The sequence below is a fragment of the Westerdykella ornata genome (assembly GCF_010094085.1).
Source record: "Westerdykella ornata strain CBS 379.55 unplaced genomic scaffold EI97scaffold_3, whole genome shotgun sequence".
NCBI lineage: Eukaryota > Fungi > Ascomycota > Dothideomycetes > Pleosporales > Sporormiaceae > Westerdykella > Westerdykella ornata.
The window spans coordinates 478337-494071 of record NW_022986853.1 but is presented as its reverse complement, the minus strand read 5'-3'; the positions used below and the strand labels follow the sequence as shown (position 1 = coordinate 494071).

The window sequence follows — 15735 nt, the reverse complement described above, 5'->3', positions numbered from 1 at the left end:
CGCATCCCCGGAGCCAGCGGCATCGGCGGCAGCAGCGGCATCGGCGGCATCAGCAGCAAAGCACTTTTGAATCCACGGCCCGCGTACGCCTGATTCCGCCGTGCCGTCCAGCGAACGACGAACGCAGTCTCGGACATGGTCGTCAAGGTCCAGGTGAAGGTCAAGGTCAAGATCAACCACCTGAGGATCCTGCATCGCTTCTCCTTGGGGAAAGGGGGAGATACTGGCCGCCAGGCGCAGCAGGAGCAGCAGCAGCCGTCAGGATTCTTCACCCTCCCTCTCGAACTGCGCCTTATGATATACGACTACGCCTTCCCTCCTCCTCGCTCGTCTCCCTCCCCTTCCCCCTCCTGGGATAACACCGCCACAAATCCAAAAGAAATCCACATCATCGTCCTCCCTGGCTCCCATGGCCACCGCATCCTCGCCATTCCCTGCACCGATCCCGTACGCACGTGGGAATGGAACTGCGTCAATATGCGCTGGTCGCCTTGGTTCCACCGGCAGCGCGGCAATGGGCCCGTCATGGGGTGGCATTGCGATTGCATGTATCGGTGGGTGGAGAGGAGGACGGGGGCGTGGGGGCCTTGTGTTGCGAGGATGGTGGAGGCGGTGTGGGATCCGGTTTGGGCGATGGAGAGGGCGCGGAGGATGATGGAGGAGGGGATGGAGGGGGAGGAGGAAAGAGAGGGAAGAAAGGGTGGTATATGGGGAAGAAACAAGGAGGAAGAGACGGAGAAGGAGGGGAAGAAGATCGGAAACTGGATGGGGAAGAAGATGATGACAACAGGGATTGGTGCGACGAGGGTGAGGGCGACAAACCTAGCAACCCTCCTCCGTGTATGCAAAGCCATGCACGACGATGTGGTTCCCCTTGTCTATGGCCAGCGCACGCCTACGATGAGGTTCCACTCGCTGGCTTCGTTGATCTGGTTCAAGGAGAGGGTTTCTGGCGAGGGGTGGAGGTGGGTGAGGGCGTTGCATGTGGATTTGAGGCAGCCGTTTGCGGCGGGCGAGAAGAAGATGCAGGGGAAGCAGAAAGGGAAGAACGGGAAGGGATGTGAGGGGGGAGGGGATACGTTGGGTGCGGCTTTTCCGAGGAAGGTGAGGGAGAGGTATAGGGTGCTGTGTTCAGGATTTTCGGTGGAGGAGCCGGAGCGGGAGGAAGATGAGGAGCAAAAGAAAAAGACTGGGAAGAAGAAAAAGAAGGAAAATCACAAAGCCAGCGGCTGCAATGCCCCCTTGACAAGAAGAAAACGGAGTAGAAATGCAAAGTATCCGACCGAATGGACCGCCGTCTGCGCTCTCCTCTCCACCATGACGGGCCTGCAGAGCCTGCGCATCAGCCTGTCCAGCGCGAGAATGGCGCATACACTGTCCAACGGGGGAGTGGAGCCACTGGCCCGGGATGGCGTTGTTCAGAAAACGCAGGAGAAGCGAGTCTTCGCGCCTTTGGCAGAGGCGGTGGGGAGATTGAGGGAGGGGAAGAGGGAGTTGCAGACTGGGAGGGGGAGTATCTATGGAGCAGAAGAAAAAGAAGAAGAAGCAGAGAGTTTGAGTGTGAAGGTGGATGTCGATTGGGAGCTCCACGACGATGGCGATGACGGCGAGGATTACAATTTGACGGAAGGACTCTTTACAGTGCAAAGAATGGGGTTATGTGATATGGACGCGGGTGAAGAGGCGTTGTGTGAGGCCTGCAGAGAGTTGGAGTGTGCGAGGACGAGGTGGGGAACCAGTGACGGAAGACGTACAGTAGACGATTAAGTTGCAGTCATGAGGATTGGATTACTCCCTCCTGGTAATTCAATCCTACCGCGAGGCCTTCTCATCCTCAATCTGCCTTCTTAGATCAGCAAGCACCTCCAACCGCTTCTCCAAGTGCTTTTCCAAGCCATCCACCTGCTCCCTCACAACCTCAATATCCTCCCTTATGCTCCCCAGCCCCTTTACCGCGCCTCCGTCGCCGCTATCCAATTCCCTCAGCACCCGCCTCTTATAATCCAACAGCAGCTCCAGCTCGCGCTTCACCAGCGCAGGTTTGCTATCCTTGCTCCGCCCATGTCTCCGGTTCTCCGCCTCCTTCTCCACCCGCTCAATCTTCTCCTCCAACTCCCTCAGCTGCTTCTTCAGCCGCACCTCCTCCCAATCCTCCGTCGTGCGCCCTCCAAAATCCGTGCCCTTCCCCCTCGCCCGATCCCCGATCCCCAACCTCGTCAGATACGCCTCCCCAAACCGACTCTTCTTCCCAGCCGCTGTGTCATCTCCGCCCTTCTCCGCCCACCGATTCCGATTCGCCCCCGCACGATCCACATCGAACTCGACATGACCCTTCTCGAAGCTCGCGCGCAGACTCGGCGGCACGCTCCTCGGCACCCTGAACCCCTCGCTCCGCTGATTCAAAATGTGCAGAAACGCCAACGCCGCATCCTTGCCCACGCTCTCGCGCGCCTTGGGATTCACCAGGTTCCACGCGAACCGGATGTCCGAGTCCGGCACGCTGTCCTGCAGGTCGTGGAAAAGGGATTCCAAAGACGCAAAGGTGATGTTGCCGTGCTGGTCGCGGTTGGCGCTGTAGATCTCCTCGTACTTTGCCTTGTCGGCGGGTGACATGTACCAGTCGAAGCCGTCGCGGAGGCCCGGGGTGTCGTCTTCGTCGTCCGAGACGGGTTCGAAGGCGGGCTGGGAGCCCGAGATGGCGCGCGTGGCTTGCACGAGGTGGGCTTTGCTTTCGGGGACGAGCCAGTCCGGGAGCGACGAGGGGACGTCGACGGATTCCTGGAGATACGAAAAGGTAATGGTCAGCTATCTCCGTCCTATCTGTTCCCAGGTCCCATGAAACTCAATGGTAGCATGTGAAAAGGAAAAGGGTAAACATACCCCATTGATCAAATCGAAAATCAACCGCATGGCCACGCAAAACTCCTCAAAATCCAACTTGCCATCCCCATCCACGTCCGCCAGATCCCACACCCGTTCCAGCTGATCGTCCCTCAATTGGCTGTTCTTGAGCACCGGTGCGGCCTGCGCCCCGTCGAGGTGAGTGGCGCCATTGGCCAGGGAGCTGAAGATCTCCCAGTATTTCTCGATTTCTTCTTGCTCGATGCGCCGCGGTGCCATTTTGTGTGTGTGCCGTGGACTGGCGGAGGGATAGGGAAGGAGAGGTGGAGGAATGGGACTGTTGGAGTGGAGTGAGCGGCGGCGGGTGGTTGCTGGCGTCGGTGCAGGGGTGCAAGCTAAACTCATGGCACGGACCCGTGAACGCGCGTGGATAGCTGGGGCGCCTGGCTTGGCAGGTGGATATCTTGGCTATTCACTTCTATACCTCTTACTGTGTACTGTGTGGAGCTGGTACTTACTACTTAGTAGAGCTATAACCAACAAATCTCTCCCCCATCTATAGTGCGGGAGACGCGACCACGGTCTTGCATAATGTTATTAGATGTGTCGAGCGAGATCAGGCAACCCCACGCAGAATACGAATGGGTGTGCCAAAGTAGCATCTCGAATCCAGACTCTCATCAGTCATGAGAGCCTACTGGTAATGGAAAGGCATATACCATCGTAATGAAATGCATAGAATTATGCCTAGCATCAGAAACCCCATTGTTCGCAGTACCAGTTGCCATGAAACACCATCAGAGAGGAGGACCCGAACCGCTGTCCCACACACGATACCAGATGCGTATTTTCGAGCATTCCATGCTCTCGAAAATTCCCGTAACGCCGTACCGTTGCCTCAAACCATTGACCCGATCCATGAACCCACAACCTCTCCATTCACACACCACCAACACCCTTCTCGTCCGCCCCACTATCATACCCCTTATCACCCTTGGCCGGCGCCTCCATCAGCCCAATGGCCCCGCAGACAAGATGCTTCTTATCCTGCTCGTTCCAAGAGGGAATCCTGCCCAGCATACCCAGACTCAGCCCTCTGGGCCTCGCCTTCTCCACCACCTCCGCCTGTCCTGCTCCTACGCCCGTTCTGAGCGGTACGACGCCCTCTCCTGGCGCTGGGAGTGGTACAGTGGCGCCGCTGCCCGTGGTTATCGAATCCATTTCCTCAGCCTGCTGCTTCTGCGACAACTGCTCCAGCGCTGTGGCGTAGGCTGAGTTCGTCCGCCGCATGCCGTGAGGTTGATGGTATGCTTGCTGCGCTTCGTTGCTGCCATGCGCGGAGCTCGTTGGGGCTGCGGAATCGGTTTGGGCGAGGCTGTTTCGGCGCAGGGCTTCTTCGGCTTCGGAGCGCGTGTTGGGTGTTAGGTCTGGGGGAGCGATGTCCGTGAAATCTCCGCCTGTGGGAGGCATGCGGTTGGGTTGTTGTCCGTCCATGATTTCTTTTATTATGATTGAGGGCTGAAGTGAATCGAGGCGGCGGGTGATATGTATGTCGAGTGTCCGATCTCCTGATGGTAAAGAAATGTATGACGTTTCACTGTTTTACACAGTAGACTGAGCTCGTGTCGAATGGATAAGGCCGGGATGGTGTCGACCGTGACGCTAGATATACTGGAACAGTAGGAGAGTGCGGCAGAAAGTTCGTACGATCCAGGCCTAGGGCAGTTCACTCCGTTAGATTAGGGCCTGGGGAACAAAGGTCGCGTGACAAAACGGCCGCCCTTCCCCACAATTGTTGAACGGTAGTGTCAGCGAGGTCAATATTCCGTGCAGACTGTGAAACTCCTTTATATGAAGGATTACTGTCTGTAGCGACTGCTGCAGCAGGCAGTGATGACATACTTGGCCGATGACGTAGGGTCCGTGCACCTTCCGTGAGTTCTGCCACGGTAAGCATCAAGGTGATCAGAGCAAACCCGACATGGGGAGGACGTGTTTAAACTTTACAATGATGGAGTAATCTGTTGAGGATCGTTGTTCTTGAGCATGACGATCGACGGCTCAAACAGCCAACCCCAGCGGGTGAAGCAGACTGACAAAGAATAAGGTTCCAGGGGGGATATGCCATAGTACTGTGTAAGGCCATAGGGTAGGGAGGTGAGGGGCTTGACGTAATTCGAGCATCCGTTCAATGACAGCGGTAACACCCATGATCTTCGTTGCACCTCGGACTTTGTGTAGCCAAGTACTGTTGGCCCATGGGTACCTCTTGCTCTTGATATATTTCTCCATGCTGCTCCGGCCGCCTGCGAGCGTGCGATGCCAGTGCAAACGCGTACATTCCTCACACAAGTAATCCCATGATGCGTTTGAACACGTCTCCAAGTCTATGATCTCCCTGTGGCCCGCCCAGCCAAAAGGCGCAGAGGCCAACTGCAATCGAGATGCACAGAACGCCACTTCGGCGGTGTCTCCACCCATATAGCTTCGCCCTCTTTGCCGTTAGGACGGCTCGGTGGTACATTCGGAATATGCGTACTTCATTTTCCTGACGGCGCAGCAGCTTCTGGGCGTCCGGTAACGCAAATTGCGCGACATCGTATGGCCGTCTTGTCGATTTGAGCACGCTTGCCGACGATACTTTCCACCAAACCAAGCCCAGTTTCTCCGGCGGTACTCTCTCGTAGAGTCTGACCGTCTCCTCTATGCGTCTCTCAAGATCGAAAGGCTCCGGCAGTCTCCCCAGCTCACAAAGAAAGATATCTTCCTCCTCTTTATCGATATCCAGTAGCTGCTCGCGCCTGGCAAGAAGCAAAGACGCAAAGAAGTAGACGGGTATAATGGTGTCGGCCGCGAGAAAGAAATCGAACAAACGAGTAATGTCGGAATATGCATCTATCACGTGCGAGAACAACGTGAGCGTGGCGCCTAGCGCATAATGCGGTTGAATCTTCGGAATGTGGTTGTACAGGACTCGATCTTCAATCTTCAGGATTACGGGCAGTAGCTCTAGGTGGCGGATGGCAGGGTCCAATGACGGGAGCATGTAATCTCGAATACGGAGCAGACTCAAACGTATCGCCGCAGAGGGTGCGCTCTCGGGTCCAAGCACAAGATACAAAACCTGGACAATGTCGTGGTACCCTTGGAAATAGGACAGAGCCGGATATCGGCGCAGAACTTCCACGATCACGTTCGACAATTCCTCTTTCCGCCGATCCAATTGCTTATTGCCTTCTTTCAACGATGTCAGCTCTCGTTTTCTGCTACGGAAAAATGGTCTACCTTTTGGATAGCTCACAAACGCTCGGTTGACATCTTTGGCTACCTGTTCCTCGTCGCGATGGGCGGGAAGGGTATACCATGGAGATATTGTCTGTTGCTTATCATCAGAACACCCCAGCAAGATCGGCCCTGCGGCGGGTAAGCTGAGTGTTAAAGAAAGGGAACGAGTACTAACAAGCTGCTCGTCGCAGTTCATCTTTTACCAATCCATGCGTAGAGGTGGCCAGACGCACCAGTGCGTCGAGATCTCGAGTTGCGCAGGCAGTCGTAATATCATGTTCTTTCGCACACATCACCCCAGTCGACTGTTCTTTTGCATCTAATTGTTCCGCATCTGAGGAGCTTGAGGGGTACAATGAAGGTGTTGAAGCACCAGAAGGCATGGCGTCGCGCGTTTGTGAAACCGGATCTTCCACGTCTGGTGCGAGAACGAGCGACCTTGCGACAATTATAGATACAAAGGTATCAACCGCAACAGATCTGTTGCTGCGCTGGATTGGTGCCTGGTGTCAACGTCCACAAGAGAAATTTTCCTGGAAGGATTGGCAGAGCCATCGGAGTGTCAACGGGAGGCCGTACTCAGCGACAAGCTCTTAACAGGAGGATATGTGCCAGCATCTCAACCGTCATCAGCGATCGTGCGGATTCAAAGGGACCGTGGATGCAAAGTCAAACTCGACGTTTGCATGCTTGGAGACGGTGGCATGCGTGGCTGAGCTGTGTCACTCTGGGTGGAACTTGAAACAAGCTTTCTGGGTCTAACGATAAAAGGGCTAGCGTAGCACGAGCCAAAATCAACGTTGCGCCTCGGGCCAGCTCTCCACTGCGGAGGTTGAACCACCAAATCCAGACGCCACTGCAGGCACAGAGGAGCTCGCATTACTACAGAATCCGCACACTTCCTCGAGAATTGAAATCGGCCACGTCAATGCGGATGTTTTGGAAGCAACAGATTTGTATCTGAAGTTTGCTGTCTCCAAGCTTTGGAGTGGCCGAGATTCCGATATTCAACGGTTCTGCTGCCTGTTTCCTTCTTGTCTCCTCAAGGTCACCTATCGGGTTCCGGTTTACTTGTAGCATCCGGGACCCCGCCTCATCGAATATCGCTCCCTTGCTCTCTCGAGTAAACGAAGCAGTGGGGCGACTTGATCTCTATGAAAATCGATGAAAAGCACTGCATCAGTTGCAAGCGTACCCCTACTTTTATGGCTCTCGTGTCAGCAGATGCTAAAGTTCTAGGGTTCACCATTGTACCGGCATAAGAATTGGCGATTGGGACAAGTTGCGGTGTCATAGCTTTCCCAGTTTCTCGCAACAGAACCTCAAGAAGCTCTTGCAATGGCAACGCCGAATGGGTAGCCAAGGCCTGCGAAACCATGGTACAGATTGCAACTTCCATGTTTGCAGCGCTTCCGATAGCAACTGCTTGAGAGAGTAATCCCGGTCCCGGTCTTGGTCTTACTTTGCAGCCGTAGGGACATCCTCGAATATCCTGTCATCTCTGTCCCAACTCTTTCGGTGGCTACTCCCATCTTCCTTCATCATGGATCTGGTCATGGTAACACAAACGATTGATGGCGAGTCAGTGCAGACGCCTATGACTCCCTATCAGCTCCTGCGTGCCCAGCAAGCAAGAGAAGAGCAAGCAAGAGTGGCCGCTTTGGCCAAGATGAATCCCCCACGGAGCGATGCCGCAAAGTCCATACCCTTGGGCGTTATGTCGCGAACACTCCTTTCCAGCTCCTACATCAAGATGATGCTCCCAGCCAAGATTCGTCACAAGAACCTAAATGATGTTGTTTTTGTTGGGGAGGACTTCGTCCACTTGAAGCAAGCAACTGCCAATGGGACCCTTCGCCATATCGCCACCAAATCGGATTTTGGAGGCAAGATACTAGCCGCCAGAGTGTTTGGCAGCCCACAAAAGACTCACCAGAATGCGCATGCCGGGACCCCCATCAAGAGGAAGGATGTCCGTGCCCATCGCAGGTCTACCGCCGGCGAAGACTCAGAACAACTTCCACCAGAGATGTTGGTCCTGACGCTTGACACGAAATCACTGATATTTCTATGGGCGTGTCCAACGTCCAATGGGCATATCAAGTTCCACCACAGAACATTGCGACTCCCCGGCGGAAAATCACGCATTGAACGACCCGGCCCTTTCCTCGCGGTGGCTCCGAATTTTCGAGCGATAGCGATCGCGGCCCTAGAAGGACAGTTTGTATTTTGCAAGACGCAAACATTGGTTGCATGGCGAGAACACATGCGTGAATATGTGGACGCGAACTCGACTCCGGTGGCGGAGGAAATCACTATCCCTACCAATGGACGTATTATCCATATGGATTTCCTCGCACCCAGCGCTGAACAAGAGGACCCGCATGTCATTGCCATCCTTGTAATAGCGCATTCTGGGAGGACGAAAATAACCTGTTACGATTGGGTCGCCGATCACGAACCAAGCAGCCCAACGCTCCGTGCCGAGCGAGTAAATATTGATACTGGTCAGTTGTCTGTTTCCAAAATTGCGGCCATTAGACTAAAACCAATGCAGAGGACAACAATCCATCCTTACTTGTACCTCTCAGACGCAGCCCGGCTTTCCTTCTGGTTTTCAATGGGCACATATCGGCCTATGGAAACATATTATCTGGAACGAGCCAGTGTTACCGGACTCAGATTCCACCAGAGATGCTTGCGCCTGTTCTCCCAGGGGACAGCAATAGCAGCCCGATCTGGGTACAATGGGAGAGCGCCGAACGTAATAACGAATATCCCAAGGAAGCTTTTTATATCGCCCGGGAGGATGGCAAGGTTCTGTACGTTGAGGTTGGGCGGTCGATGACACTGGAAATATCTGATGCGGGGTCATTGCCGCAAACGATAGATAGGGCGTTCGCAAGCCTACAAGTGGACTCGGACACTTTGAACAGACTACAACCTGATATATTCGCCGCCCCAGGGGTCTCAAGCGATGGCTATGTCTCAAAGCTTGGATCGTGGGTCTCGGGAGGCGTCAACCTACCTCATGAAGCAAGTTATAGCTTCGAAACCCTTGAGAAGATACCCAACTGGGCACCTACAATGGACCTGACAACGATGCCAACGAGACGAACCATGTCTTTGCCGCGCACTATGTGGTCGCAATCTTCAGCATCGGCAAACCCCTCGGCGTCCACAGAATCCACGTCGCGGCGTAGTATACTCCTCGGCCACGGTAGGGCACCGTACGGTTCCATTACGGAGGTTCGGCGAGGTATCGAAGCAAAGATCGACACACACTGTCAAGGGATGAAAGGCTGCAACGGGTTGTGGATCATCGATCATGGGTCCGAAGAAACCTTGGTAGAAGAGGAATCCGTGGTGCAGCAGTACGCCTCCATCCTGTGCAGTTTTCCGCACGAAAGTCTGGCCCTTCGCGTTACATATTTGGACGGAGTCTACAGCATTCAAGATATCGCCAATGAGAACGAGATTGATGCAGACGGCCTATCACGACATGAAACGCTACATTTAAGCATAATCTCTGATTTGTTCATGGTACAGGTAATCCATGGAGAAGCGAGAGTAATCAGCCGCGCTGGTTTGGTGTTGCTTGATCGTCTCGCCCTTGATGGTGCTGCTCTGGTCGCGGCTGCTCATCCCCAGCTACGTCAGTTGGCCATCGCGTATAGGGGCACTGAATCTTTTGCTCTGGAAACCGTCGAGCTACTCGAAGCAGGGAAGTTTGGAGTGAGACACCGCTATGGACTTCCATCTGACCCGACCTGTGTTGAGGTCCTGGACGTTGAAGGAGTGCCGCATGTGTTGGTCGGCACTACGGATTCCTCCATACGTATGATCAGAATCTCACAAACAGGCTTAGAACCAGTTCTTCATTGCGACTTGAATAGATTGCAAGGGCCACAATACATAGCCGCTGTTTGCGAGAGTGCTGTTATGCTTCGTTACTCGGAGAAGCATGTCTTACTCTGCGGTCTCCGCGATGGGTCACTGGCAAGTTTCGCCCTCCGAACACAGACAGCTGGTAAGTTTGTTTCCGGATTGTCGCAGTTCGGATACTAAATGAAGCAGAGCTCAGCATCGATCTCATGAACCGTATTACTCTGGGAACCTCTTCGGTCCGGTTATGGCCCTGTATAACCAACCCCTCTGTCGCCTTTGCCTCTTGTGGGGCAGACTTCGTCCAAGTACATCACAGAACCCCGAACTCCTCTCTCCCTATTATCGACTCCATTTGGTTCACCGACATAAATAATGAATGTTATCAGCAGCAGGAAATAATGGCTTTTGGTCAGCTTCCGCTGCGCTGGCAGCAAGATGATGCAGATCAGGATCTTGCCAGCCTTATCTTCACTGTTTCTGGCGACAACTTGCTTTTGTCCCGCATCGAGTGCGAGACAGGATACAAAGTACCGCTGCCACAGGGGCCTCAAGCAGTTCCGAGAAAATGGACGATTGGTGCCACACCTTCCACAGTGACTTTCTCCGAGCGCTTGCAGCGTATTCTTGTCTCCGTTTCCGAGCCGCGAGAGGTTCAAGTGCCTCCCGACGGGTATCGCACCATCAACACGGGATTACAGGTCGTTAAACTCGACGATGAAGGAGGTGCGACTGAGGATATAGGCGACCTTACGCCTCGACTTGAAACCCTCGTCTCCGAAGAAGGCAGTCTGCGGCCTTATGAGCGGATCTGCTCCATTGTAGAATGGATTGCGAAAAATAAAATGGGCCATCCTTATCACCACGTTGTCGTTGGCACAGCTCATCAGGAATACGGCAAGCCAGTACGCGGGCGTATAATGCACTACCAGATTGTGCAGAACAAACTGGTACGGAAACGAAGGACTTCATGGTACCCTGGCGCGATTCGGTCAATATCACTGTTCAGTCCGAACGTTTTCATCTATGGCTATGGCAAGATCGTCGTAGTGGACGAATACTCCATAGCAGAAAATGAGTAAGCTCGCTTGTATGATATAGCCTCAAAGAACTAGAACTAAAATCATACGCAGTTTCATTCGGCTCGCCGAGTCAACCTTAAAATCGGACGTCGTGTCCATCAGCTGTCAACCTCCCTGGGTCTACGTCTCGACAGCCGCACACTCCTTATCTTGTTACGAGTTTAAGGAACTATCTTCCAATGTGGCAACCTTAAGCGGCCGAGACGGGATACTCATTCCAGTGTATACCGAAAGCCGTACCCGGCTCTTGACGCATCACACTCATATTGCAAATGCAATTCCCGACAACGAGATAACCTCGTTGCATGAGTCCACATCTGAGGCTATCGATAATACAAGAGGAAAAGAAGCAGAGGACCACAGTGACGAAACCGTGGAAACGCGGTCCAACCAAGGCCGCACCCTCATCCTGCTAGCAGACAAGGTCTGCACAGTAAGCGGCGTCCTCCATCCGGCCTTTCGCAGTTACCCTTCAGAAGAGGACTATGGACAACGGATTCCCGCTTTGTTTGAAGCCCATCTCTCACGATCAGTGATCCGCCTTCAACAAGACGCATTCCGGACGCCGTGGGCCCGACCCTCAACCGGTCCCGCAAAGGGCGTCCTCATCGACGACGTCGTCGGCGTCTGCACAGACGGTACCATATACAACTTCAGCATCTTGAGCGCCGAGGCTACGCTCCTACTTCGCTACATCCAGAACTTGATTCGTGCCCAGGAACACCGCTGCATGACGAAGAGGTCGCGCCCCAGAGAGTCCGATCTCAAGAGAAGAGTCCTGTTCATGGGAGGCTTTCTGCCGAAGCAGGGTTCTGGATCTAATCCGGCGGGTGATGATGACAATATCATCACGCCTTTGATGATTGATCCCTTGGAAGGACTGCCGGCGCCGAAGAAGTGGCATGTTGATGCGGATGTTTTGGTGAGGTATTTGGATGGGGATATCAATTATGTGCCTTTTGATGAGGAGAATGCGCTTTTCGTGCTGCTGACTACGGAGACTTCGGAGGGAGTGTGGAGGCAGTTTAGCGAGTTGGCGGGGTTTCTGCGCCTTGCTGGGGAGGAAGGACGAAGGGGTCCTGAGGGTTTGGTTGGAGGAGGGGAGGAGGATAGGAGACGGTTTGCGAGGAGCGTGCAGGATTGGGTCAGGGATGTTACTAGGGAGATGCTGTGAGGGGTGTGCGGTATTGATAGGGTGCCGATTCGTTAGCGGGGGTATGCGGATTGTCCATTACTAGGGGTAGGAAGTATCAAGATCGTTACGGGTTTGCGTATTTGTTTCCGGGTGTTTCATAGTATGTTTCATGGTAGGAGAGGGGAATAGGCGTAAAGGTTTCTCTCAGCCGTAGAGGCGGAGTTCTAGCATCGTTGAATCGTTTAGCTGGATTCGTCTTCGCTTCGTGACGGTTTCGCTCACGGTTCCTGGGCCTTTGCTTGCTCGTCGTCTTATCACTGGCGCTCCCTTTGGTAACCACCTGCACCAGTTCCTTGGGGGTTTCCGTCCACTCTCCGCACGAATTTATGATCTATCGCTTGCGGACTATCCCTTATCTATCATCTCACGGTCCAGTAGTGGCCCGTTGAATCCATCCATTGTACACTGTTGCCTATCAATGGTATGGATGAGTTGGACATGCATTTGACGGGAAGTTTTGAGCCGGAAGGATTGGTTGGCAGAGCAGGAAGGAGATATTCACGGTTTGAACTTGCTGTAATCGTACTAATACGGGCGTTTGGCTTTCATGTCCGTTGATTTTGAGTTCTTGATGTATTCGTGACTTTATACATATCACCACTTTCTGCCATCCATTTTGAAACATTCATTCGAACCCCGCATATAGATAACTCCTGGTCAAAACCCGGGACTTCTTGGCCTACATGATCCTAGCCTACCTATGGAGCCGCACTTCATTCGCACTGTCTACTTTTTTCCTGACAGTCGCCGCAGTTTGTCCGGCTGCAGTCGATTCTCGTCAACATCACTGCCGCTAGAATCGTCCCTGCCACTGGAAGAAAAAATATGCCTTCTCGACCTCTCCCTCTCTACTCGACACACGCCGCGCTCCATCCTGTTTCAGGCGGTTCTCATCTCCACCACCTTCACCACCACCAAAACTTCCCCCCAACGTCCCTCTCAACGAAGCACACCACATACATCCTAACCACCCCCTCCCCGTTTTGACCCATTTGGGATATCAGAGATATCAACCATATCGCATACAACACACGTCAGACACGGGAGCAGGCGGATAGCTAGCTAGCAATACGAATATCCTCAAAAACCACAACACGCAGGAAGATAGAGAGCCTTGGAAATGTCCACTGGGGACATTTATTTACCGTTACTCCGTATACTATATCCTCCATTCGTAACCTTCACTGACTACCCTAACCCTCGAGCGGCCCCACCCTGACCTCCGCAGCCAACCTCCTCCTAACCTCCTCCTCCCTCCTCCTCACCCTCTCCGCCCCCCTCCGCTCCCTACTCCCCCTCTCCCACCTCCCCCTCGCCCCATGCTTAAACCGGGTAATCATATCCGCCGCCTTTCCCTTGGTCAACACTCCCCCGGCAATCCCTTTCCCCTTGCCATCCTTTCCGTCTTTTCCCAAATCCAACTTATTCAAAAACTCGACCTGCGCCGCACTAGCCGGCCGCTTCCGCCACGCCGCCCGGCTCGAGATCCACATGTGCTCAAATACCTCGGCCGCGAACGTGTCGGCCGCGTGCACTATGTGCTCGAACGAGTCGGCCGACGCGACGACGCGGGGCGTGGCGTAGGGGGACTTGGAGCGCGAGGCCGCGCTGGGGGGCAGTTTGCGGTAGTATTTTGCGGTGAAGGATTGGGTGGGCGGGATGCCCATGTCCACATCGATGTCCTGATCGGAGCGGAGGGAAGCGGCGGTAGTAGATTGGGACGGAGAGGCTGCCGGCTCGATGACGAGGTAGTTCCCCGAGTTGGTCGTGAGGACGAATTTGGCGTCCCCGACGGCCACCCACGCGTACTTGCTGAGCGAGCGGATATACCGGTCCGAGGTGCTGTCGGCGAGGAGGTCGTGCACCGAGTCGTAGTCGGTGAAGGTGATGGGCCCGACGATGTTGCCCCTGAATGCCGTCCTTTCGACGTCCTTCTCAGCCTGTGCGACGTTCTCTTCGCCTTGCTTTTCGCGTTCCTTGCGCTCCTTGAGTTTCTGCATGGCGTCCGTGTCGGCCTCTTCGACGATTTCGCCAGGATCAAGGCCGAAGAGAGTCGGGGTCGACACGACGCCGGTGCTTAGGGCCGCGACGAGGTCGATGATGTGGCAGTTTTCCTTTCCCTTGTGGAGCCGCATACCGCGGCCGATCATTTGGACAAGGAGGTTGCGCGACTTCGTCGGCCGGGCGAGCAACACGCAGTCGATGTTAGGGATATCGGTTCCCTCGGTGAAAACGCCACAGTTGAGCAGCACGGGGAACTCTCCGTTGCGGAAGGCATCGACTCTGGCGCTGCGGAGCTTCTTGGGCGTATCGCCCGTGACGAATTCGGCTGCGATGCCGAATTGGCGGAACTTTGCCGTTAGGCTGGTGACGTGGTTCAGGTCCACGCAGAAGACGAGGGTGGATTTGCGATCCTTGGCGCGGGCCAGCCAGGCTTTGACGACGAGTTCGTTGGTTTCGTCCGTGTTGATTGCGTTGGAGAGCGCGGCCGTTTGGAAGTCCCCGTTGGCGCCGGCGCGGACTTTAGTGAGATCTGCTTGTGTCTGGACGGTGGTGAAGATGACGTCGGAGAGCCAGTTCTCCTCAATCATGTCGATATAATCACTGGAGGGTGTCAGAAGTCTGGACCGTCCTCATTTCCTAGGGCCACGAACCGGTGATAGACGATATGGTCAATCACTGCGCCTAATCTTCTGCCGTCAAACCGAGAGAACGTGGCGGACACACCAACAAGAGCAGGTGCTGAGACCTGGGTCCAATCGTTCTCATGCCTGAGCCCAAAATGCTCCAACAGTTCCAAGTACTGCGAGCTGACGATGTGGTGTGCCTCATCCACAAGGACCAGCTTGTACCTCAACGGGTCAAACTTGGTCAGTCTATCGCCAGACATGATACTCTGTATCGACGCCACCGTGATATCTGCTGCCCCAGACGCATGATGATTCCCCATCTCAATATCCACATGTTTATCTGGGTACGCTAGGGTACAATGCCGCGCAGCTTGCTCGACCAGTTCACGCCGGTGGGCTAGGATGAGTGTCTGCGAGGCTTCCTCGACGGACGGTACACGGTCGATTAGATGCGTGAAGATAACAGTCTTCCCGCTCCCAGTCGCCAAAGACACCCCTAGTCTCTTGTGACCCTTCTCCAGGTACGATAGCACCGATTGTATGCATTCTTCCTGGTACTCGCGCAGTGTAACTTGAAGCGGCGAAGCTGAGGGTAGGGCTGGGTCCGGCGGCGGAACGATGACCGGAGTGGCCGCCGTCGAAGCCGTTCGGACTGCAAGACAGACAGGCCTGGTGCCTGCCCGGCTGAAGATTCTCAAGGCATATCGAGAAAATGGTAACATGAAGCTTGCGAACTGGATCGCAGGATATACGTCGCGTCGCGTCCGAATAAGGTTGAAGTTGGCGTCGGGGCTAGCGCCGCAAGTGCGGGCTTGGC

The 15735-nt window shown here is 54.5% G+C and overlaps 6 protein-coding genes across 6 annotated transcripts; 2 read left to right on the top strand and 4 right to left on the bottom strand.

Annotated features, from left to right (window-relative positions):
- Nucleotides 1-135: 135 nt before the first annotated feature.
- Nucleotides 136-1767, top strand: EI97DRAFT_464627 (uncharacterized protein; the record flags this gene model as incomplete). The annotated part of the gene is made up of 1 exon (XM_033801427.1): nucleotides 136-1767. The coding sequence occupies one exon, from the start codon at nucleotides 136-138 to the stop codon at nucleotides 1765-1767; it is 1632 nt and encodes a 543-aa protein (XP_033656876.1).
- Nucleotides 1580-3221, bottom strand: EI97DRAFT_430422 (cytoskeletal adaptor protein saga). Its single transcript, XM_033797685.1, has 2 exons — nucleotides 2881-3221; nucleotides 1580-2778 (listed from the first exon to the last, which is right to left on the bottom strand). The coding sequence occupies exons 1-2, from the start codon at nucleotides 3118-3120 to the stop codon at nucleotides 1813-1815; spliced, it is 1206 nt and encodes a 401-aa protein (XP_033656875.1). The 5' UTR covers nucleotides 3121-3221; the 3' UTR covers nucleotides 1580-1812.
- A 559-nt stretch (nucleotides 3222-3780) lies between these two features.
- EI97DRAFT_371031 (uncharacterized protein) lies at nucleotides 3781-4311 on the bottom strand (the record flags this gene model as incomplete). The annotated part of the gene is made up of 1 exon (XM_033795267.1): nucleotides 3781-4311. The coding sequence occupies one exon, from the start codon at nucleotides 4309-4311 to the stop codon at nucleotides 3781-3783; it is 531 nt and encodes a 176-aa protein (XP_033656874.1).
- A 680-nt stretch (nucleotides 4312-4991) lies between these two features.
- Nucleotides 4992-6596, bottom strand: EI97DRAFT_172868 (uncharacterized protein). The gene is made up of 3 exons (XM_033793442.1): nucleotides 6302-6596; nucleotides 6127-6255; nucleotides 4992-6075 (listed from the first exon to the last, which is right to left on the bottom strand). Exons 1-3 carry the CDS (start codon nucleotides 6507-6509, stop codon nucleotides 5186-5188), a joined length of 1227 nt encoding a protein of 408 aa, XP_033656873.1. The 5' UTR covers nucleotides 6510-6596; the 3' UTR covers nucleotides 4992-5185.
- Nucleotides 6597-7438: 842 nt separating this feature from the next.
- EI97DRAFT_172847 (uncharacterized protein) lies at nucleotides 7439-12405 on the top strand. The gene is made up of 4 exons (XM_033793441.1): nucleotides 7439-8633; nucleotides 8684-10156; nucleotides 10204-11089; nucleotides 11145-12405. The coding sequence occupies exons 1-4, from the start codon at nucleotides 7670-7672 to the stop codon at nucleotides 12265-12267; spliced, it is 4446 nt and encodes a 1481-aa protein (XP_033656872.1). The 5' UTR covers nucleotides 7439-7669; the 3' UTR covers nucleotides 12268-12405.
- A 1076-nt stretch (nucleotides 12406-13481) lies between these two features.
- EI97DRAFT_498826 (P-loop containing nucleoside triphosphate hydrolase protein) lies at nucleotides 13482-15671 on the bottom strand (the record flags this gene model as incomplete). The annotated part of the gene is made up of 2 exons (XM_033802578.1): nucleotides 14943-15671; nucleotides 13482-14892 (listed from the first exon to the last, which is right to left on the bottom strand). The coding sequence occupies exons 1-2, from the start codon at nucleotides 15638-15640 to the stop codon at nucleotides 13482-13484; spliced, it is 2109 nt and encodes a 702-aa protein (XP_033656871.1). The 5' UTR covers nucleotides 15641-15671.
- Between the last annotated feature and the right edge of the window lie 64 nt (nucleotides 15672-15735).